The 24,837-nt window shown below is 44.1% G+C and overlaps 1 protein-coding gene across 3 annotated transcripts in view; it reads right to left on the bottom strand.

Moving 5' to 3' along the window:
* Window positions 1-24,837, bottom strand: part of CACNA2D3 (calcium voltage-gated channel auxiliary subunit alpha2delta 3) — an 837,281-nt gene that overhangs the window by 506,793 nt on the left and 305,651 nt on the right. For all 3 annotated transcript variants that reach the window (XR_002136724.3, XM_088798500.1, XM_088798501.1), the window contains exon 5: window positions 3,921-4,083. Coding sequence is in view for 2 of the 3 variants with exons in the window: in XM_088798500.1 (XP_088654626.1) it covers window positions 3,921-4,083 (163 nt within the window). In the remaining variant the exon portion in view is untranslated. The remainder of the gene's footprint in view (window positions 1-3,920; window positions 4,084-24,837) is intronic.

The raw sequence follows: 24,837 nt of genomic DNA, 5'->3' as shown, positions 1-24,837 counted from the left end.
GAGCACAAGCCATGGAGGCGGGGTCGTCACCAGGCTGGCTCTGGACGTGGCTCTGGCCCTTGGCCACCCTCCCTCACCACCATTTCCCAAACATTACTTGCTCTCCAGCTTTCTTAGGGAGATTGTGAGCCACCCAATGTCCTTCCAAAGTGTTTCTTTCCATTGAAATCAGCGCAGTATGTTTCTGCTGCTTGCAAACACCCTAGTAACACTACTGCCCTGGTTATTTCTCACAGCCCAGGAAGCATAGACACTGGTGCGTCCCAGCTCATCCCACATCTGTGGGAAACCCATGAAGAGCCTGGCAAAGAGCGGGCACCAGGCTGTATCAGCAGGGTCCCTACCCTCGGAGAACACAAAGCAGAGAAGGAAAAGAACGCAACCCATGCGCTTCTGAGACAAAGCAATGATAGAACAAAGGAATAAATCAAAGTCACTTACATCACAAAAGACTGAAGGAATTGAAGAGGTTGTATTGAGATGGTTTTTAAGAATGAGCATTTGGATAAACAGGAAAACAGGAGGCAGGGACAATAGGAATGGAGGAAAATGAGATATAATGGAGGAAAAGAAAGGTGTACTCAGTGAACAGAATGGGGGCTCAGTGAACAGAATGGGGGCTCAGTGGACAGAATGTGTACAGAAGGGACAAGTGAGAATGAAGGGGTAGGTTGGGAATAGAACATTCTTCTTTCACACACACATACACAGATATACATATGCATAATATATACTATGTGTGCAGGTATATATGGGCATGTGTGTATATAATGTGTGTGTGTGAATTTTATACGGCTTCAGCCTAGAAAGTACTTAACAAAGAGTTCAGCTTTATCTGAATCCACTGTCAGACCATCACTAGTTCTCACAAAAGCATCTGCCCCAAGCTTGACTCAGAGGAAATGGAGTTGGTCACGGCTCCGAAGGCATGAGCAGCTAGTCTTCAAAGAAGTCCCACTGACAGTACGACTCTCAGGCTGGAGAAACCAGAGCTTCCCCTCCTCACATATCCATTGAAGGGTTTTCAGGAAGAAGCTGCTGCTTCGGGCACCAGGAGGCCCCTAAGACACATGGCTAAAGGTTCCGGGAACACGGCTCTTTGAATTCTTACGGGCCGTCGGGCGGCTTGCACACGTTAACAAGCCTGACCCCGAAGTGTCTCTCAGTGACGTGGGGAAAGGCACCTCAAGCACCCAGGTTAAGTGCTGGCCTGACTGAGCAGCCTGGTTGCAAGGCCCAGCCAAGGAGGCAGAAAGCAGATTGCAGAAAACAGGTCGATTTTCCCAGTTTCATTTATGACTAGATGTTAGACCCAAGAGCACTGCTCACAGCAGCTCCAAGGCAAATCTCAGATCACTCTGCCATGTACCCTGGGGCGGGGGGCGGGGGCGGTCCAAGCTGCCAGGAGACCATGACCCTGTATTGGTTTCCTTTGTTGGGGGTAAGATTTCTAACTGAGGAACATTACAGCCAGTGACCAAGCTCTGAGCATGTGTTTTAAGTACATGTCATCAACAACTAGATCTGAGCTGGAGGGCCCTCTAAACATAAAATGCATTTCTGCAGCTTGAAAAGAAAAAAAGACTGTTTGGGGCTGGTTTGAATTAGGTAGAATGGAGACAGGAATTTTCCTGAAGTCCCCTCCCCTTTCCCTTGGGCAGCTACTCACTGCCTCGCAGAGATAAGATTGGGAGCCTGACTGACCTTGGCCCGAGGCTGCAGCCTGGCCAGGGGACCGCTGAGTCTGGGTAGGAGCAGCAGGCAGACCCCACGAGGACTGCCTAGAACGACTGTTCATATCATCACCTACCTCCCACGGCTCGGGCCACTTGACTTGTCGTTTAGGATTCTGCCTAGCCAGGCTCGCAGCCACACACCGTAGCCTGTGTGATCAGCGGCAGTCCCTTATGTGTGGCACAAAGCACAATTATGCCTTCAAGCTCAGGTGCAATTAAATCTTTATAATGGTGCTAATGGCTCAAGCAACCTTGAAGCAGCTGCCATATTTTAAAAAAATCATTCTGAGTTGTTTTATATCTGAAATTGCTCTGTAAAATCTTGTTAATTTTTCATCTTCAGTTGAGAATGCATTTAATGCTGAGAGGATGGCTTCCTTCCAGCCACACTGTACAAAAGCGGATTTCCTTGCTCAGCTGACAAGCCTGCCCTGGAGAACTAACCTCCGCCGGACAAAGCTGAACTCAACCCTCTGAGGCTCAAGTTCCCAGGGATTTGCCTCCTACGGAAGAGGCCAAAGAGAAGATTAGGTCACAGGATAGAGCACAGTCCAGAGCCCACTAGGGGCCGTTCAGACTGACATCACTGTCTCCAAGAGGGAGAGAGAACAAAGACAAATGTGTGGCTGCCCACATGAGCGCGTGGTCAGGTCCCCTCCTTGGCACTCCCCCTGCCCCTGACTTTCCATAAAGGTGACCAGTCACTTACGATCTTACTACCTGTCTGCTCCCCAAATAAACTGCAAATCCCTCAGGGGAGGGGCTGTGTCTGGTTCACCACCCGGTCCCTGATAACCATCAGAACAATGAATGAGTGGGGCACGCCCTCCACTGAATTAAGGATGGGTAACAGGTAGACAAAGAAAGGAAGACAGTAGGTATCCAACCACAAAAACAGGCATGAGAAGAATGTTTCAGAGACCCGTGAGTTGGATGTTCTTCCATCATTGACCAACCTCTTTAAACAATGAACTAGAACAACTTAGAAAAGCAATTTATATTCCTGTTCTATCCCAGTGATAACAATGACAGCACATGGCTGACAACTTTCTGCCAGCAACCGTGTGCTCAGACTGCACCCAAGTCATTTGACATCCTCACTATAACCCTCTGAGGGAGGAGGTAGCCTTATCTCTATCTTACAAAGACGGAAACGGAGGCTGAGGGACGCAAACTTACTGGCTGAGGCTCACAGGGCCAGCAAGGGGAAGAGCAGGAGACCTTCTCTTGACACTGCGCTCTTGTATCTGATACTGAAAAGGGTAGGTGGTGGAAACAGGACCCTGATATTTTTGAAACTTCAATGGTAGACAATAGGGCAGATTTTTACTTTGGAGGTACCATTGCTTTCTGAATTATTTTTTCGGGGAGGACGGCTCTTTGTTTAGGAGCCTCTCAGGTATGACAAAGCAGAGCAAAATCCTACTCAACAATGGTGACAATAACGAGGGTAACGTCACTGACTTAAACTCTTTCTACACATCATCTGTTTAGTCCCCACAATCACCAATGTGGTAGACACATATTATCCACATCCTACAGACGAGGAAACTGAGATCTGAAGAAAGGAGGTGGTGTGCCGAAGGGCACAGCCAGTGAGAGGTGGAACCATGGGTCTAACCAGAGTCTGACTGACGCCAAAGCCCAGTCTTTGAGAAGAGAGAGAGAGAGAGAGAGACAGAGAGAGACAGAGAGAGAGAGAGAGAGAGAGAGAGAGAGAGAGAGAGAGAGAGAGAGAGACTGACTACACCAGGGGTTAGTAAATGACCTCCTACAGGTCAAATCTGACCATCTGTTTTTGTAGATAAAAAGTTTTACTGGAACACAGCCAACAGCCATATCCGCTGACTTCCATATTGTCTATGGCTGCTTTTGTGCCAGAACAGCGGAGATGAGCAGCTGCAACAGAGACTGTATGGTCTGCAAAGCCTGAGATACTTACTATCTGGGCCTTTACAGAAAACAAGTTTGCCAACCCCTGTACTACACATTAGAGAGCTTCATGGAAACAGCAAGCCATAGTCTCCAGGCAGAACAGGCACACGCTTCACCTGTCCAGCTTATACTGATACACCCAGCTTATAATTGTGTTTTCCAAACCAACACACTATCCCAAACCAGCCAGCCGTACCCCCACACCCCCTTCTCTCCTCTCTCCCAAAGGAGCAGTCCTATGAGTCTTACCTTTGTTGTACATGTTCGTTGGCACCTGGACGTCACTCAGGCTGATGTTCACAGGCAAGTTATTGAAATGGTCATTTGGAGCTAAGATGAATTCCTTCCCCAGCTCCAAAAAATTCCCGTCTTTGTCCCTTTCATTTATCAGCACAGCATTGAAGTATTCATACTGAAAGAGAAAGTCAGAAACATTCCATGAGGCTCAGGGCCGAGGGCTGTGGACTCCGACAGACCTGAGCCTGGGCCTGGGCTGCAGGTCGTCATCTACCCTGCGAATCCTACTCTGGTCACGGAATCCCTGTCAGTCTTTCGTATCATCGGGTGTGATAGCACTATGTAAATACTTCCCAATGTCATTACACATTCTGGGAAAACATAAATTGGAGGAGCTGCACAGGACTTCATTATGTGAATACAGAGAAAACTGCCTTAAAAATATTTTAATTCTTTAAATTCTGAAGACAGACCCTGTCTTTGTGCAGCCTCCACTTAAGTCGGAGAAGATTGGAACACATCAAAAAATAACAAGTAACTATAGAGAGCCATACTTGCTATGGAACAATAGTAAAACAGGCGATGGGGAAAACAGCAGTGGAAGGGCTGTGTTTTTATACATGAGGCTCGGGGAAGGTCTCACTGCTCTGGTGACACAGAAGGAATGAAAGGGGGAAGTGAATTGTGTGGACATGTGGGGGGAAACATCCCAGGCAGAGGGGACAGCAAGGGCAAAGGGCCGCGATGGGAGTGTGTTGGCATGTTTTACAAATGGCTGTTTCATCGTCATCACCATCATCATCACCATCTAAGATACACAAGGCTTGCTTTGTTCCAGAAATTATTCCACATGCTTTTCATGTGTTAACTCTCCTTTCATGTATTGATTCTTATAACAACTCAATGGAAAAGGTTTTAGGAGAATTTCCACTTCACAAATGAGGAAACTGAGGTATAGAGCATTTAGGCACCCTGTCATCTCAACTGGCTTTTTCTAGGAATTGCCAAGCTAATTTTAAGTTTTACACAGAAATGAAAGGGATCTAGAATATTGAAAACAATTTTTAAAAAAGAACAGAGTCCAAGGACTCATATTTCCGGATTTTAAGTCTTACCATAAACCTAATTAATCAAAACAGTGTGGTATTGGCATTAGAATAGACAAACAGATCAATGGAACAGAAACAGAGAGAGTCGAGAAATAAAGCCACACATATATAGTAAATTGATTTTCAATAAAGGTGCCTAGATAATTCAATGGGGGAAAGTAATTTCAATAAACTGTTCTGGAACAAATGATTAATCATATGAAAACAACATCCTCAACCACTAATTCACAATACAGACATATTAATTCAAGATGGATGACAGACTTAAATGTAAAAGCTAAATCTATAATTCTTTTAAAAAATGATGAATGTCTTTTGGCCTTCAGATATGCAATGATTTCTTAGGACAGAGAAAGCACATACAATTTTAAAAATTGGTAATTTCCACTTTATGAAAATTCAAATGATCTGATCATCAAATTCACTATTATTAAAACAATTAGGAAAGCAATTGTTGAGGAAAAGTATTTATAATACACATCTGACAAATGACTTGTAGCCAGGATATGTAAAGAACTCCTGTAACTCCACTTAAAACATTAAGGAAAATACAGGAAAAGATCTGACCAGATACCTTGCAAAGGAAGGTATAGGAATGGTCGCTATGCAAACCAAAAAGTGTTCAACATCATTAGGGAGGGGAAGAGCAAAACAGAACTCCAACCAGACGCAATTTTATACCCACTAGAATAGCTAACATTAAAATTTCTGAAAATAATAAATGTTGGCAAGAATGTGGAGTAACCAGAAATCCCATACATTGCTCTTGGAAACATAAATGTTACAAACACCTTGAAAATTCATTTTGTAGTTTCTTGTACAGTTAAACACATATGTACCTTATGACCTAGTAATTTCACTCGTAGGTATTTATTGAAGAGAACTTAAAACATATAGCCACAAAAACGTTTGTATAAATGGGCATGGAAGACAACAGCCAAAACTAGAAGCAACCCAAATGTCTGTTAATAGGTCAAAGGATAAACATATCTGTGATACATTCATACAATGGATTACTACTCAGGAACAAATTACTGACACATTCAAAATACGGATGGATCTCAAAAACATTTTGAAAAAAGAAGCCAGAATCAAGAGTACATATGTGTGGTCCTATTTATATGAAGTTGTATAACAGGCAAAATTATTCCATAGTGACAGCTAGCAGGGGGTTGCTTCTGGGAGGGACAGTGGGGATCCACTGGAAAGAGACATAAGAGAATATCCTGGTGGCTAGAACAAGCTGGGTCTTGATGGGGTGTGGATTAGTCCGGTGTATTCATTTGTCAGTACTCATTGAATTGTATGTTAAAGAACTATATTTTACTATATATGCCTCAATAAGAAAATTAATCACAAAAGACTTTTTCCACTTTTTAAAAAATTACTAATTTTAAAACTTTATAGAAACGAAACTCGATTTAACAAATTCCACTCCCAGCCATTTTTTTGAAGCATGATTTACTGTGATATGACACCCAGAAACAAAAAAAAATCATAGCATGGGGTTACTGAACTCAAGGGGTTCACCGCTTGCAGTGTCCCATTCAAGAATGAGACATGGTGGTCTTAGGTAGTTTTATTTCCTAGCAGCAAGTAAAGGAGAGAGAGGATTCACATTCAAAGCTCTGTGACCCCCAAGGGAGGCTTAGCCATTGCTTCTATACACTATTTGGTTAATTACATGTTGATTTTTTTCTTTGCTGTTGGTTACACTTATGGTTTGGGTTCCTGTCAAGCTCAGCCTGTTTATACAGCTATGTCTGCAAAATACTGTGCTACATTTTAAGATTTAGCATGAACAGTCCTTAGTTAAGAACCACCCAGACCTGCATACCCTTGTCCTAGCAAGTGGAGCACCTTTGCAGGCAGAAACACTGTGACTGGCCCATGAACTGTCCATGCAAAGGGGGAGTCCCTTTCTTCGGAAGGGATCTGCTTTCTAAGGAACATGGACGTGTGGCTTCCTCCCACAGCTCCATTTTGAGTAAGGTCTGAATCTTCCACAGACTCACATGCTTCCCAGAATATTATCAACACTTTTAAAAACTCAAGCCTTCAATGCCATTATTTTATTGTAACGATGGTAAAGGAACAAAACAAAGCCTCGGCCTGCTTGGCAAAGGCCAATACAATCGGGGTTCAGGCACAGGTTCTTTGGAGGCAGCTTCAAAACTGCTGTTTAGTTGAAAAATCTGTACAGCCCAGGATGTAAATGAAGGGAGGATGGAAACAGGCGAGCAGGCTTTTGTTCAATGGGGCTCATCATTTACGACCACGGGCGACTGTGTGTGCCACTTCCCCTCCCAAATCCATGTGTCCATTCCATATGAATTTTGAAAAGGCTGACTCAGTGCAAACAAGAAGACTCATTCCTTAGTCTTTGGAATTCATTGCTATAGTGATGAGGTTTGGTGGCTTTGCCCACATGTTCAGGAGAAGGTATGCTTAGCCCAAGTCACCTTATGATTTCTGAATCCCTGTCACCCATGGAGTCCAAGTAAATTAATGACGTTGTGAGCACATCTGATAACCTACTAAGTGTGAGGGGGCACAAAGGAAACTAACCCAGGGGACAGGCGGTGGCATATAAAAGTGGTGGCTGGGCTGGTCACCAGAACCTGACCTGAACCTGGCCCTGGCTCAGAAGGAGAAAGTCCAATGAGTATGTGTCTAAAACTGATTCAGTAGGGCAGGGGTAGACACAGTTTTCTGTAGAGTCAGGTACTCAATATTTTAGGCTTTGTGAGCTCTAGACGCTTGTTTGCAATGCCTGTTGTTCCAGCAGGACAGTGGCTACACACACAATATAACCCAACAGGCCTGGCTGTGTGCCAAACTTTACCAAAATTTACAAAATTACAGAAGAGATTTGGTCTGCAGGCTGTAGTTTGCCATGCCCTGCAGTAGTGTGTTAGGAGAGTTTCAAGAGACAGAAAGAAAAAAAAACCTTGGGTTGGAAGGAATCAGGCATTTCTTTCACTAAAAACTTTTTGAGCATAAGATTGAAAAAAAACGAACAAAGTTGAAGGACTGATGTAACCCAACTTTAAGACTTATTATAAAGCTACAGTAATAAAGGCATTGTGGTATTGGCGAAAGAATAGACAAACAGATCAATGAAACAGAATGGAGATCCGAGAAATAACCTCCCATAAATACAGTCAACTGATCTTTGACAAAGGAGAATAGATAGTCTCTTCAACAAATGGTGCTAGGACAACTGAACATCCACATGCAAAAAGAAAAAAAAAAAATCTAAACACAGACCTTAAACCCTTCACAAAAAAATTAACTCAAAATCAATCACAGGTCTAAATATAAAATGAAAACCACAAATCTCTTAAAAGATAACAAGGGAGGAAACATAGACGACCTTGGGTATGGTGATGCCTTTTCAGATAGAACACCAAAGATGCAATCCATGAAAGAAATACTTAATACACTGGACTTCATTCAAATTGACAATTTCAGCTCTATGAAAGACAATGTCAATAGAATTAGAAGCCAAGCTACAGACTGGGAGGAAATATTTGCAAAAGACACATATGATAAAGAACTGTTATCTTAAATATACAAAGAATTCTCAAACCTAAACAATAAGGAAACACAACTCAATCAAAAAACGGGTCAACGACCTTAAAAGACCCTTCATCAAAGAAGATATAAAGATGGCAAATAAGCATATAAAAAAGTGTTCCACATCACACATCATCAGGGAAATGTGAATTAAAATAACAGTGAGATACCACTACACACCTGTTAGAATGGCCAAAATCCAAAACACTGACAGCACCAAAGGCTGGCGAGAAAGTGGAACAACAAGAACTCTTACATTGTTGGTGGGAATGCAAAATGGCACAACCACTTTGGAAGACAGTTTGGCAGCTTCTTGCAAAAGTAAACATACTCTTACCATATGGTCCAGCAATCATGCATGCTCCTTGGCATTTATACAAAAGAGCTGAAAACATGTCCACACGAAAACCTGCACACAGATGTCTACAGAAGCTTTATTTGTAATTGACAAAACTTGGAACTAACCAAGATGTCCTTCAGAGGGTGAATGGACAAATAAATCATGGTACATCCAGACAATGGACTATTTAGCACTAAAAAGAAATGAGCTATCAAGCATGAAAAACATGGAGGAACCTAAATGCATATTACTAAGTGAAAGACACCAGTCTGAGACGGCTACATACTGCATGATCCCAACTCTGTAACCTTCTGGAAAAGGCAAAACTGTGGAGACAATACAAGATTAGTGGTTGCCAGGGGTGTGATAGGGGAGAGGGATGAATAGGCAGAGCACAGAGATTTTTAGGGCAGTGAAAATAGTCTGTAAGATACTAGGTTTATGCAAAAGTAATTATGGTTTAAAAGGTTAAAAAAAAATTTGCCAAAATCGCAATTAGTTTTGCACCAACCTAATACAATGATAAATATGTGTCATTATACATTTGTCCAAACCCATAGAATGTACAACAGCAAGAGTGAACCCTAAACTAAACTACAGACTCTGGGTGATTAGGTGTCAAATATAGGTTCACCCCTGGTAACAAACGTACCGCTCTGATGAGTGACGTGGGACTGAGGAAACAGCAGGTAGCTCTCTCTGTACCTTCCTTTCCATTGTTTTTAAGCCTAAAACTGCTCTAAATAATAGTCTTTAAAAAAATGTTTTTGAGCAGCATCTCCTAGCTACATGTTTATAGGCATATGTACTACTTACCAATGTTATACTAATGTGCACATTCCAAAACAAACTACAATGATTATATTAAAAGTAAGTGACGTATTCCCACTGGGCGTCCAGGGCCTTGCTTGTGCCCCCCTGGCTGCACCACTTCTCTGCAGAGCCCCAAAGCAGCGTTTCCAAAATACAATGTGTGTGACACAAAGCCATTCCACGGGACAAGTGTGCGGAGTCATTTGTTAAATGTGTGCCAGGGCAAACAAAGGTTTGGCAATATAAGGGGAGCTGGGGTTTACAGCAAGGCAAAGAGGTTTCTTCACTCCGGGGCTTCTCAGGTCCGGGGCTTTAACTCACTCTGAGAATATACTGTGCTAACTTTGAATGTCTGGGGGAGGGGTGTTGAATGCAACACTCCTCAAATACGCTGCTCATGTAGGCGTCCTCCTCGGCATGGACAGTGGGGTCACAGGTGCTTGTGCCATGGTTTTATCAATGGGCAGCTCCCCGTGAGACGAGTTCGCCAACTGTAGGAATTGAGTCCCTGTTAGGTGCTGTTGTGTCCCCAGCCTGTAGCACTGGTCAGTTGGCCAACTGACCATCTGTTCATCTGGTCTCCCTCACAGGCCACGTGGTACCAGGGTATGTTCTCAGCAGGTTAAGGACATCATGTTGTAAGCCGTGTCTCCTGTGGCCCAGGGAAAGGGAAGTTGTAGAAGGCCAAGGTCATGCTGCTGCACTGCCTCTGTCACAAATTCAGAGAGAAGAGTGTGTCCAGAGTAATGGGGTAAAGGTGACTCCAGAAGTGGCCAGAATTGCTGGTCTGCACCCATCGTCCTAAGATGAAGGGGACAGGGCAGGAGTTGCGATACCCCCACAACCTGCAGCTTCCCCAAGGGCTGCCTGGGCATCACCCTGCAGGTAGAGTCCCTCTCCTTCAATGCCACGGTCACATACATGGCAGTTTTCAGTTCTGATAGAGCTGCCACCCGGGAAAATAATTCACTCTCCACCCCTCCACCAACTATAGAATCCAACAGGTCAGGACTTCTCTCACCAGGCAGAGTCAGGCGTCAGATTCAAGAGGAAATATCACCAGACAGCAAAAACAGTTCAGTTTGTGCGCCCTTTCTGCTTAGTGGATGGTGACTGCCGCTATGTGTTGAGAAGGAAACTATGCTCTCCTCTAACAGTGGCCGCGCCTCTCCCACACCACCTGCATCTTTGAAAACCCCTCACTCCCTTTTTAGGAGTTGATGCACTTCCTATAAAGAGCAAGATAGGACATATTTTAGGTTTTGCCAGACAGTCTCTTATTCAATTCTGTTATTTTAGCAAAAATAGTCAAATGCAAGATGTCAACAAATGGGTGTGGCTGAGTGCCAATAAAACTTTATTTACAAAACAGGCACTTTCAGGATCTGCAGCCTGCAAGCCATTGCTTCCTGAATCTTGCCCTAGTTCCCCAGTTCCTTACTCTTTCCAGGTGAGAGGCACCTAATTTCCTAAATGAAGGTGTCTTACTGCAGTGCTTCTCAACTCCCGCTGGGGAGCTTTTCAACATCCCAGTGCCCAGGCCAAATCTCAGGACGATTAAATCCGAATCCCAACGTGGTATGTTTTCAGTTTCCCAGGGTGACTCCTGCCTTCCCTTCTGGCAAGGTAAGCTGTATAACAGAACCACAGCTGCAGAGGGCCTGCTTCACAGGCCGGAAGTATGTGCTCCACTAATTTTGGCTTTAATTAGATCCTGCCTAGAAAGTTCTCCAATTGTTTATTCTCTGTGTGTGCTGTGGGACAACCAACTGTAAAGTCCCTGGGAGGTGGGCCTGTGCTGTGCTCCAGTCCCCTCGTACTCGCCACTGACCCCAAGGATAATTCCAACCCCCAAAACCCAGCCTGCACAAAGCCAGTGCCTACTCAGTCAATTGCCAGGTTAGTCAGGATGGGCCAGAAACACAGAACCAAGGGGAGAGAAGGAGGGAGGAAGGGAGAGGACGAGAGGGAGGGAGAAAAAGAAATTGATTAAATGAATTGGCTCATTTGATTGTGGGAACTGGCAATTCCAAAAATCTGTAGAGTGAACTGAAAGGCTGCATATTCAGGTAAGAGTTGATGCAGCAATCTTGAGTCCAAATTCCACAGGGCAGGCCAGGCAAGCTGGAAACAGGCAGGGTTTTCATGATGCAATCCTGAGGTAGAATTGTTTCTTGCTCAGGAAAACTGTCTTTGCTCTGAAAGCCTTAAGCTGCCTGGGCGAGGCACCGCCCTCACCAGGAGGGTGATCTGCTTCACTGTGGTTGTAAATGTTAATCACATCTAAAGAAAAGCTTCCCAGCAACATAGAAACGTGTTTGACCAAACAACTGGGTACCACAGCCTAAAATTAACCATCACCACGGTCTCTCTCAATGGACTGTGGCAGCAGTTTGTCAGCTGGACTCCCAGCTGTCTCCTTGTTTCCTGCCACCCATCCAAGCAGCAGCCAGGGTGACTGTTCAGAAATGTGAATTGGACTGTTACTCTCCAGTGGGTTCCTGCCACCCTCAGAATAAACCCTTCCCCAGGCTTTGAAAGGCTCTCCGGTCCAGCTGCTACCCACCTTGCCCACTTGGTCTCCTCCACTGACCAGCCTCTCACCCCACTCCAGCCTAGCTGCCAACTTGCTACTGTTTAAACAAGTTTGTTTCCACTTCGGGCCTTAGCCCAGGTGGCTAACCCTTGCAGGCAGGCTGAACCAGTGCCCTGGGATTGCCTTCGGCAGCCACACCCCTCAGTCTATATAACAAACTCAAGGTGGCTAAGCTAACTTGAGTGGGTTTCTGTTACTTGCAAGTGCAGAGTCCTAACTAGTACACTCTTTGCATCCTGATCGTGCAAAACCTCCAGGATCCCACCAGGAAGACTTGCTCTCAGCACCTCCAGGCGCCACATGGAGGTGTCCCTCTCGCCTGGTGGGCTATCCTTGTGTTCACTCCCCACCTGGCCCTGTGACTGGCTTCTTCCTGTTGGCACAATCACCACCCATCTTTCTCTATCTGATCTTTAAGTGCCTCAATTTCCTCCCTTGTAAGTGAAGCAATTATGAACTCCTTCGCAGCTGCATGTGAAACTCAGGTAAGAACTGAAAGGGCAGCTGTAGTTAAGTGCTCAATCCCATCCCCAAGGCCCAGGGCTCCCCATGTCCCCCAAAGCCTTTCTCCTTTCCAGTTACCCCGTCTCCCCTGAGCTCTTCTCCCAACTCAGGAAATCAGTGGGTTCTTTGGCCCTTTTCTTCGCAGTATTTTCTCCCCTGGAAGTCCTTGGAGGGTTCCTATTGGGTGGTGAGTCCCCTAAGGGCAGGCAGGAGGGCAGGCAGGCAGGCACCCATCTGTCCTTGGGTTTCAGAAGCATCCGTCCTTCCCAGAGACACTGAGCCTTTCTCACCTCCACCTCCCATACCAAGCAGTGACTGGGTCCTTGGCAGGTGGTGGGGTGAAAACAACACTCCTCTTCTGGATCGCTCAGGTAAACATTTCTACAATCCACCACCAGATGGGAAGAGCCTCCCTACTCCCTGCCTGGAAGTTAGTTCCAAGCCACGGGGGGACATCTGGGTGGGTCTCCTGATTCCATCCCTCCCTCTGCCTGCATTTCACCCTGTATTTCATTCATGAAGCAAGAAACCAGCCAAATGTGGCTAGAAGGGGAGGGGCTTTGGGGCCTGATGCCCAGGGTTGAAACGGGTGCTTGCTTCCTAAGGGCATTCCAACATCTCTGCTACTACTCGGTTTCTTTCTCTGTGAAAAGGGAGTGGTGACGCCTACCTCCTCAGGTCTAAGGATTGAATGGGATAAAATGTACAAAAACAATGGGCGCAGTGCCCAGAGCAGGCTCTTAATATGTTTTGGTTCTCCCCTCTTTTCCTTATTATTTTCCTCTTCTGTGCTCTGGGAGAATGGCCAGCTTTTTACAACTTAGATTAAAAAATAAAAATTAGTAGGAGTATTAGCTCCAAATGAGCCAAGCGAATACCCAATCCCCAGCACATGTGAGTGCTGTGGGGAAGTGACATATATTCCTGCTCATCCATGCCTCTCTCCGAAGGTCTAGGGCTGTCTGGTTACTACTCAATAATCTCATTTTCTCTTCATATGTGAAAATTGATTTTTTAACGATCTGTTCCAGAATATTTCTAGCTATTAATGTTACATTAACTCATTTATAATTCCCCAAGTGCCACAGTTCCTTTTTAAAAAAAGCAGATAATGAATATCCCTCTCCCAGCCATCTGGAATCTCTAGCCTCTGAGAATACTCAAATATGAGTATTAATGGCCTACTTAACAAGCTACTTATGCGAGCCATGGACTGCAGCTTTCTGCACGTCGGTCTCGGTGGCCACTTGGCATTTAAGTCGAAGCGCCTTGGAATGGAACATTTAACTGCAGCATGTTGGGTTCAAATCCCCACTCTGCTGCTTAGCCACAGTCTCTCTGCTACCTCACCCATACAATGTGATTACAGCCACTCACATTACAGTGGAGTCATTTCGGGGAAGAAACGCTTCCAGGATAAAAAGCCCTCGGTTCACTGACTGACTCATAGTGTTAGGTTGAAGTGTATAGTCCTGCTTTTTTTGGGAGGTCATAAATGGCTGTCTATTGGTAATGTCATACAGTTCCACCGAACAGGTGATGGGCCAACAGTAGTAATCACTATTGTGGTATCGCTGATTGGCAGACCAGGGCAGAGGGAAATGTTTGAAAAGACACGGCGAGACCACTGCCATCTCCCACTCACGGGTGATGGGTTTCCCCTCAGCACCCACCCACATTGCCTATCCCCCACTCTCGTCTCCTAGGGCAGTGTGAGCTTCCTGAAACGCCAAGCTGATTGGGCCATGACCCTGCACGCAATCCCCCAGGGACTTTGCACCGTTCTTAGGACAAAGGACACATTCCTTACCATGGCAGACAAGTACCCGCAGCTCTGGCCCAGTCCTCCTGGCTGGCACACCTAGCACCATACAGCCTCCTTCCTTGTGCCTCGGTCAGTCCCTCCGCTGCTCCGGGATCCCAGGTCCATGTGGCCTCTGCCCGTGCTGCCCGGCCACCCCTGCTGACAACACTTTCTCCAGCTGACACTTTCATGAGCCCATTCCTCCTTAGATCCAGTTCAATTATCACACCCTCGGGGCAGCCGCGTCTGATCTCCCTGACTGGGGACATCGCTATTGGGTGCCCTTGGAATCTCACAGGTCTCTCGTGCATAGGACTTCTCCCAGGGGACATAGCATACTTATCTGAGTGACTATTTGGTTGAAATGGCCTCTACTCTACCATGTGAGATATACTCGTATGTTTGCAGGGACCACTGCTGTTTCTTCTTGTGCCTTGGTAATCCAAGCATCTAATACGATACCTGGCACCCTGATTACTGAAGGGATATGAAGGGAGTGAGTATCGTACCACAGCAGTGCCCTCCAGTGGTCCCCAAGACATAACAGGAGCTCAGAGGAGCTGAGGGCACAACAGTGAGCCAAGCTCTGCCCTAGAGAGACGGGGGGGAGGGGGGGGGGCAGTTGGGGGACCCGCATAGGGTCTGAGGGCTCAGGCTCCCTTGGGGCTTGTCTGGTTGGCTGCTCAGTCTAACACTATGGTAGGGGACCTCTCCAGGCAGCTGAGAACCCCTCTGTGGGCTCAGTCAGGGTCCAATGAACCCTGGCAAAGTAACATCAGACTAACGGACATCCCAGCCTGGCTGGGCCTTCCATCAGTTTTTTCATTCATCAAATGGCTATAAAGGTCCTCTCTGTGCTGCTTCTACCCTAGCACCTCCTCTTCCCAGCAGCCAGAATGATTCTTTAAATAAAGCTGTCACTACTTCACTTAAGCAACGGCTTCCCAGTAAGTAGAATACAACCCAAGGTGGAATTCTTCATCTAACTCTTTCCAGCTCCTTCAGCTCAATCAGACACACTGGCCATCTTTGGAACTGCAATAGGCCAAGGCCACTTCCATCTCAGGGTCTCTGCATTTATTGTTCGCCCTGCCTGGGATGCTATGTCCCTTGACCTTTGCATGGCTGGCTTTAGGTCTTAGTATAAACGTTGGCTTCACAGCAAGATCTTCCCTAAACACCCCGACTGTATGTCTCTAGTTACTGCCAAGCCTAATGCAACAGAATTTTGTGCAATGACGAACAAGTTCTACATCTGTACTAATACACTAGCTCCCAGCCACTTATGTTTACTGGGCACATGAAATGTCACGGGTGAGACTAAAGAACTGACTTTTTCATTCGATTTTATTTAAATACATTTTAATTTTAAATAGCCACACACAACTAGCAGTTACCAAACTGAACAGGCCCACTACCCTGTTCTATTTTCTTTTTTGCATTCAATATCTGAAGTTTTTTTTTTATTTGTTCATAAATGTATGTGCATCTCCTCCCCTTAGAAACTTGAACTCCATAGGTAAGGAGGACTCTTTCTGTTTTGTTCATAGCTGGAGCTCCAGTGCCTACAACAGTGCCTGGCTATTGGGAAGCACTCAAGTGCTTTAAATAGGTCGACATGTGTCACAAAAAGATGTTGATACAATTATCCTCATAACATCCACCCAAGAGTGGGGGTTTTCACCCCAGGATTTGTGCCTCTAGCAATCGTGAGATGTGTCACACTTGTTACTGGTAATGGTGGAAGTACATTTGCAAAGGACTGCCTTTCCTAGTTAGTTAGAGTAGATTTAAGGTTATCTGAATAATAAGCTCATGCTCAATCATCTGTATCCAGATTGATTTTCTTGAGTGGGAGGGAGAGGAGGCCACTACCAGCTGGAGGAGAAAATCTGCATATGGGAGTGTGTCACACATATCAGTATCATCTGTCACTTCTACTTGGGTAGGAAAAAAACGTCAAATGTGGTGAATAAGATTGCTTTGCTCTGTTTAGCTTCTCTTCTCCTCTATTTCGGTAATGGAACCCCAAATCTCTGATAGAGGGGGAGGTGTCAATCCAGGGGGCGCTGTCAGCCACACTCCAGCATGGGATCCAGCTGGCGAGTAAGAGTCTTTTTTCAGGCAATGCTATGAATGCTGGGAGACTGAGGTTCCCGCATCCTTTCTCAAGGGTCGCACGTTACAATGTTGCTGCTTTTGGCTGCCAGTGGCCAGCTTGCTCCCCACACCGATCACTCTTCAGAGAACAAATCCACACAGAAACAGAGCCAACAGCTGGCAAGGAGAGAGCCAAGTTTGAGCAAGTGATTCTGTTCAAATCCTTGACTCCAGTCATGCTTAAAGGCAGAGTTGTACCTTAGAATACCCAGATAAGTGTGTCCAAAAAAATGCCCTTTTTGTTCCGGATTCTGATCTGACATGGGTTGCTAGAGCCCTAACCGAGTTCAGAAACACTGTCATCACCACGTGCAATAAGATCGGCTTCCCTGAACCTCAGTTTTCTTTACATGCGAAAGAGGGACAAAAACATCCACTTGTGTTAGTTGTTTTTTTTCAGAAGTGATAAAATGTATCCTAAGATATGAGAGTATTTGATGGAATTCGGAGAACTAATACAGCCAGGCCCCAGGAAAGGCCTGGAACCAGCATCAGGGTCCAAGTTCTCTCACTTCTCCTTTCTGCTCCTGTCTAGGTGTTTGCACCAGTCTCCTCTCTACAGACTGGCTTTCTTGGCCCATTGGTTCACACAGTACAGAGAAACACCCATAGCTTCTCCTTGTTTACACCTTTCTAGTCAGTGATTAGCGCAGGAGAAACTGAAATTTTTTATCCAATTCCCAGATCCTAGGAGAGGGAATCTAATTTGTCCACCATGTGTCAGAAGACCACCCATGATCCAATCAATTGCAACAGGGCAGGTGAGAGGGTGATGGAGCCAAGTTTTACAAACATGGTTCTTGGGACCCATCCTCATGAATAAAGGGGCTGTTTCAGTGGGCGGAGGAGGCATCTTTGTTACCTGGCAGGGACCTCAAAAGGTGTCTATACTACACTATAGAGGATTTTCATAAAAACTAACTGGGCTAACAAACTGTATGAAATCATTGTGGAGATTAGTCACTTGTTATATGGCTTATGCTCAAGAACTATAAATTGAATCTGAACACGTGGCCTTTCAGTCCAAATCAGAAAAGCAGCTTACAAGAATAACCATCCAATAATGAACTCCTTTAGTGTCCAAAAACTAGACTTCCTTGGTTCAAGTGAAAACATTTTGAATCCATAACCGAGTAGCCAAATGTGAAAGAATAAGACGCAGTTAGGGTACTTGGGTTTTAGAGCGTAATTCTTTATGCACGACCATACAATGCCTCCTGACTCTAAGCAAAATCCATATTTTTGGTGCTGCATATTAATAGTATTAAATTATATTTAAAATTATCTACCTAAGTTGTTCTTCAAAGGAACTCTCACAACTCCCAATAGACGAAAAACAGCTTCTTCACAATGCCCAGTTGCAGTAAGAGATAAATTACCCCCTCTCATTTCCACATCATAACTTTGTTATTCCCACTTAGAATAGTTAAGAAGCAATTAAAAGATAAACACAGACTATGTGGCCTCATTATCATGATTATTACTGCAATTTAGAATGTTCTAGCACTTAATATTGCAGTGGTCCAGTTGCTCTGGTGATTTACTTCTGAATTTCTCACAGGAGAAATTAGGGGAAGAGGCATCCAAAGCCACAACAGACACACCACAAAAAAGAGGTGACATCCATCTCTAGTTACCAAGGTAAAACATTATACTAACGTCTTTTCCATCACTACCTAGCATCTTAAAACACAGAACGGCTTCTCTAATACAGAAAAAAAAAAAAAATGTGATAACAAATGTAGTTACCACTAGTATGCCTAATGTGCAGAGCTGGATTTCCCAAAGCCTAAGTATATACTTGGGGTGGAGAAGATCGTGGGAGAAGACAGGGTGGAAAATGCAACGGAGAGGAAATGTAAGATTTTCTAGACATATCTAGAATATGTAGGAATTTTGCAAAATCCAGAAAAAAAATGTTATTTCATTTTCAGCACAGTAAGTTCTGCGTCATTTTAAAAAGTGCCAGAATTATTTATTTATTTATTTATTTATTTATTTATTTATTTATTTATTTTAAGGAGAGCGCAGCTCACAGTGGCCCATGCAGGGATCGAACCGGCAACCTTGGTGCTACCAGCACCACTCTCTAACCAACTGAGCTAACCAACCACCCCGCCAGAATTATTTAAAATTCTGCTGAAGGTGATGTACCCAGGTACTGTAGTATTTCATTGCTTAGGACCCCTTACGCTCTTACTCAGACTCTCCTACCCGTCTTACCCCATGAGGAAACTGCAGCTCAGCAGGATTAAGTAATTGTCTGAAGAGCCCACAGCTAGGAGGTGGCAGAATCTACCTGGACATCTCATGTGACTAACTTCATCACCTACTCCATGTTTTGTTGCTCGGGGCTGCTTTTCAAAATTGCACCTTCACAAGATACCATGGAAACAGTCATCTACTTCAGTGCACCAATATCATACATTATCTTGTATTTACTGAGGGTTCTGAATATGTTTGAGTAAATGGACCTATTATCTGAATTATAATAAGTTGTGGAAATGAGATGTCGTGAGTCAGGAACACAAAAACTAGAAATTAAATAAAATGGCATTCCTTAAGGATTCTGCAACAACTTCTCAGGAATTAGATGGAAGGTTGTGAGGCTGTCATCTTTTTCTCATTCAGCCCTCCCTATTTATTTTTGTGTTATTGTTTTAACCTCATATGACAATAAGTAAGTGGGATAAAAAAATTAAACATCAAATGAAAAATAATACAAGACGGTAAATCCATTTAGTGCCCTGACACCTCATTTGAGATAATGCTCTGGAGAAAATGGATCAACTCTTCCATGCTGACAATACAGATCGGGAACTACTCTATGGCCAGAGCAAACGACTTCAATTTTGTCTTGTCAATGGAGGTTAACCTTCTATGTAACCTTAACAAGCTCTGTTCCCATCATGCACACTATGAAAGCTCTGAAACACTTCCACCTAATCAACTGCAAGATGTTATTTGCTTTAGAGGCGTTTAGGATCAGAAAATAGAATTTTTCAGGCCCCATGTGTCAGGACCTTGAAAAAAAAAATCATTGTGTGGCATAGCAGAGAAATCGAGACGTAAACCAGCAACAAGCTCTTAAAGCTCTCAGTGATGCAAAGAAAGAAACACACACGCACACGCACACACACACACACACACACACACACACACAAACATCTTTTAAAGTTAATATTCCTCATGATTTCCAATCCCTCTATCAATTTAACATGACACTAGCATTCTGACTGCTAGGCTGTTTCCAGGAGTCATGATTCATTTATTCATTTTCTCAGGTCACATTTGCTGGCACCTATGATGTGTCAGGGTGGGCAGAGCAGTCATGCTCACTGAGCATCCCATATAATCTCAGTATTTCCCAGCTTCCCTTGTAGTTGGTGTGGGGCATGTAACCAGTTTGGTCAATATGCAGTGAGCAGATGTGCTGTGTCACTTTCTATCTAAAGCATCTGGGAGGGGGACTGTGAGTACCCCACACTGTCTGTCCTCCCTTGTGGCAATTCCAGAAGCTACATATTCCAGATGACAGAATGGCAGGTGCCTGGGTCCCTGAGTTGCCCACTAGAAGAGAAGTTCCCAGGAAAACCTCTGGACCTACAGTGTCTTTTACATAAGCAAGGAATAAACTTCTATGTGTTACTCCCCTGAGGTTTCAGGTTGTTATACTGACTCATGCAGTTGGGCACTGGGGTAGGCGTGTGAAGAAAAAGAAAAGAAAAAAATATATAAATCCCTACCCTAATTTATTCAAATCAAAGAAAACTGAAAATAAACATATAAACTGTGGGCATTTGTCTTTTATAAAAATGTTTTCTTAGATGAGTTTAAACCACCTCAATTCGCGTTCATATCTCCCTGCTCACTAGTAATGAAGGCATTCTATGTGGTTGAAAGCCTTCCATTAGTTTAAAAGCTCCAATTGTTGAACCATCCACATCAATAAACGTGTAATAAAGGACAGAATAACTAAGTGTTATGTAAGCAGAAACTATAGCCATATTAACATTCATGAGTCTACCCACCACAGTTCCATTCAGAGTCATTTAGAAATATAAATACAATAATAAAATTTCAACTTGCAAAGAACACAAATGATCTCCAGTTCCCCTCCCCATCCCCCTTCAATGACAACTAAGTCGGTAGTATCAGTTTCTTTTATGACATCTCAGTTCTGCCCTAATTATTATGGAAAGAAACTATTAAAGAGTTAGCAAATACAGCAAATGCAATTTGTTGGGAACTGTAATTGTAACTTACATACCTATGGATACATATTTCTCCCAAATGTTACCTTTAAAGGTGAAAATATATTTATCAGCTAATGCGCCCCAAAGAAACATAAATATTTGGCTGTTCGAAAAGAAAAACTCCTTTCAGAAATCCCCTTGTGCATATTTTAGCATCACCTAATGAAAATTTTATATAAACCAATAGAGTCAATCTAGTATCATTGTGTGAGTACGTTTATAGCCCTAAAGATCCACTTACATAAACAAACGCAGGCTTTGCTTAACCCCTCAAAGCATAACTTCCCTCTTTTCAGAAAGCTACACATTAATTCAAATGTATTCACTTCATAAGGTCTAGGCAAATGGATTTCAGACAAACTCATCTAGCAATAGAGTTGCCGGTAGTCGGGGGTGGAATAAAATGAGAACGTCTATTAGCTTTTCAACCGCTCTGAAGAATGAATGCTATGTACACTTTTGGGAAAAAGCTGTAAGGCTGGGCTTGCGAGAGCAAGTAGCTGGGGAAGACCTGAGCACAGGTACCACACGTTTCACATGCTTGGGCTATTTTGAAGTCTTTGATCTTTCCCAAAGAAGCCAAGGAAGCCAGGTCACCTAGAAGCCAGCTCAGATTCCAGGGCCATTGCGGAATATTAGCCACAGGTTTTCCAGGGGGTGGGAATGGAGATCACACAACTTAGCCATCTGCGTGAGGTTTCCGAGAAATCCTGCAGGCTTCCTAGGAACACACTGAAAGCACAACTCCACTTTGGCTGTTGGCTGTACAAATGAAACACCAGAGGGGAATGAAGGTTTGGGCGGGGGGAGCTGGTGATTGTCCCAAAGCTTTGAAAGACAAAATACATGTGTGGCTTCTCATCAAATGTCTTTCTTATTTCATCACCCAAGTGCGGCCTAGCCAGAGGCCACGTTTTCATGTCTGACTTCTACATTCCCCTTCCTATAAGCAATAGCAGAAGTGCTGTCCACCTCCAGGGAACTTGGATACCCGGAGGCCATCAGGAAATGAGCATCTCCAGATCTTGCTGCTTCTCTCAGACAGAGGCAAAGCCACACACAGGATTAGAAAGTGCCCCAGGACCCAGGGATTCCTGTGGTCATCACGGGAGGGGTGATCTCAGGCCTGAGTCAGAAGCCTGGGATTGTCTGCTCTGGATTGTTTTTTCACCTGGACAAGTCTTCAACTTTCTGAGCCTCTGTCTCCCCATCTATCAAAAAGACATTTCTATCAGATGACCCAAGGGGTTCCCTCCCTGGTTCCACACACTTCAGATTCTGGAGCTTGTTCCCAGGCTTTTCAGACATTTTACACCATCTATCACCCTGGTATATGGAAACACAAGTCCACGTTTTCCACCCAAATTGCCCCAAATGGAAAAGACATTAAAACATCCTTGGAAATCAGGAGGCAGACCAAACTGACCAGCCACAATCATTAAATTCTTGAAAGCTCTATGTTAAGCTTAAAATTTCCATGCACATTTCATATTCTATAACTCGTGTTTACAACCCTGGTCCTACATTTTTCCTTATTAGAAGCCCTCACTTCTGCAACCGAAACATGAACTACCCAGGAAGTGAAAACAGCATCGGTGGTGGGCCAAGGAAGTACAATACAATGGGGAAGCATAGTGAAGTAATCCAAAAAGTAGAGACACTCCTGAATGTGGATGCAGGCTCATTGGCTACAAATCCACACGGGGCTCTACAGCAAGCAACAAAAATCTCAGCAAAAGCATTTTACCTTCAGACCCCTGAGAAGAGGTGTGATGAGCACTCTGTGTGTTTGCTTCAGGAGGGGTGCTTGTATGATCCATTTCAGGGTCAGGGAGACGTTTCAAACCCTATGATACACTCTACTTGTGTGAGCCTGTGTAGGGGAAGTTGGGGGATGAGCAGTTTCCTGTGATTTTCATATTGTGACAAACGATTGAGAGGAGAAGAAAATTCTCCTGGATTTTTATAAAAATTAACCCAAAAGGAAAAGACAGCCTGCTAAAAAGAGATGGAATTCCCAGTTTCTAAAGATGGTATAATGTTCGATTGAATAAATAACTATAAAAAGCTTGACTAACAGCTGCCCGCTGAACATGTATTACTATAAGATCTTAAAATACATAGCTCAATTGCTTGCTTTCAAATGTTTGTCCCCATATGTAATAACACTGCCCAATGTCTTCTTCTAATGAAACTTTAGTAAAATAATGCCTATCAATGATGGTTCTGTGCTTGCAGGACACACCGGCTAAGATGAAACCTTTTCTCCTATTGAGTTCTGATGTCTCCAAAAAAGGAGAGAGAAAAAGTGGAGCCACCACATGCCTCAGGACTGTCATCATTTTCATGGAACAATCCAAAATGGGGAAATACGGGAGAACTGAGGCAGGTAACACAGGCAGAGAGCAGGTTCCAGAAAGTTCTGTAATTAAGCTGCCTGCTAAAAACCAGACTCCAGGTTTTCTTGTGTCATGATCATTTTTTTCTGTGCTATTTCACCTGGGTTTTGCTCATTAATAATTTTATTATGCTGTTATTTTAAAATTTAAACATACTCCTTTTAAAAAGGTAACTTTGTATCACTAGTATAACTGGGAAAACTTGTATCATGAGCCATAAAGTAGAAAGAAGCCATAAAAATACAATAAAAGCAAGCAGTGGCATTAAATTCTAGTTAACTGTAGCTGCTGGTTTTCTCTTGGTTAAAAATGGAGGTAATCAAGAATTAGAAAGATGTTGAACATTTATTAACACTAAATTGAGACTTTATCCCTGAGGTTGTCAAAGGGATTAATTGAAGAGGAATAACTCTGTCATCATTGGTTCAATGTCCCTCTCTATGAAAGTCCCACCCACTTCTCTCAGGTACCACCCATGTAGCAATCATGCAAAGGGACAGTGGGGATGATGGCTATGTTATGAGACAGAAAACCCATTGAGGAGTCTGAACTTCAGAAAGGGGCAGATATGAAGTATAGACATCTCCAGGGAATCTGTGGAGATCAGATTGGAAGAGAGACCACCAGAAGACAAGCTAGGAGACAGAGGCAGAAAGTCGGGCAACAGACAATGATGGCTTCAATGAGATTGTGGCCGTGGGCTGCAGAGAAATGGACAGGTGAGAGATCGTAGGGATGTGTAGTTTCACCAAAGTTGGTAACTGATTAATGTGGGGAGCATGGGACGTGCTCAAGGATGATTCTCAGATTCCCGGTTTTTGTAAGTGAATGGACGGTGGAGCTGCTCTAAGGGAAAGGAAACACATGAAGAGAAGCAGGTTGGGGTGGGGGAAAGGACGGCTGTTCACTTTTAAAAGTGCTGTAATGAGAGACATCTGGCATCGTGGGTAAACACGTGGGCCCTAGAGTTGGGTTGCATGGTTTCAAATCCCTGCTCGGCCACATACTACATATTCTTGTAATGACCTTGGTCAAGCTACTCTTCCATTTTATGCCTCAGTTTCCCAATCGCAAAAAAAAAAAATAAATGACGATAGTTTTTTTCCTCCCAGGGTAAGGTCCTCTATCCAGGTACCTATCTAATCACTTACATGTATCCAGTACCTATGAGTATTAGCTGTCCAGTATCATTCCCAGAAACACAGTTTATCCTGATAATATCTGCTGGTTAACAACCATGCCCAGAGTGACCAATAGGAACCCTGGGCTGCTCTCTGCTGACCTTCCCCCCAGGCTCAGCCTCCCCTCTGCATTCGTCGATGAGGGCATCCAGCCACTAAATCGCCATTGAGGGGAAGCAGAGCTTGCC

Source organism: Rhinolophus sinicus, chromosome 5 (assembly GCF_057876585.1).
Source record: "Rhinolophus sinicus isolate RSI-liver-muscle chromosome 5, RSI-T2T, whole genome shotgun sequence".
Taxonomy (NCBI): domain Eukaryota; kingdom Metazoa; phylum Chordata; class Mammalia; order Chiroptera; family Rhinolophidae; genus Rhinolophus; species Rhinolophus sinicus.
The sequence above is the reverse complement of the archived record's forward strand: the minus strand, read 5'-3'. Positions and strand labels throughout refer to the sequence as shown.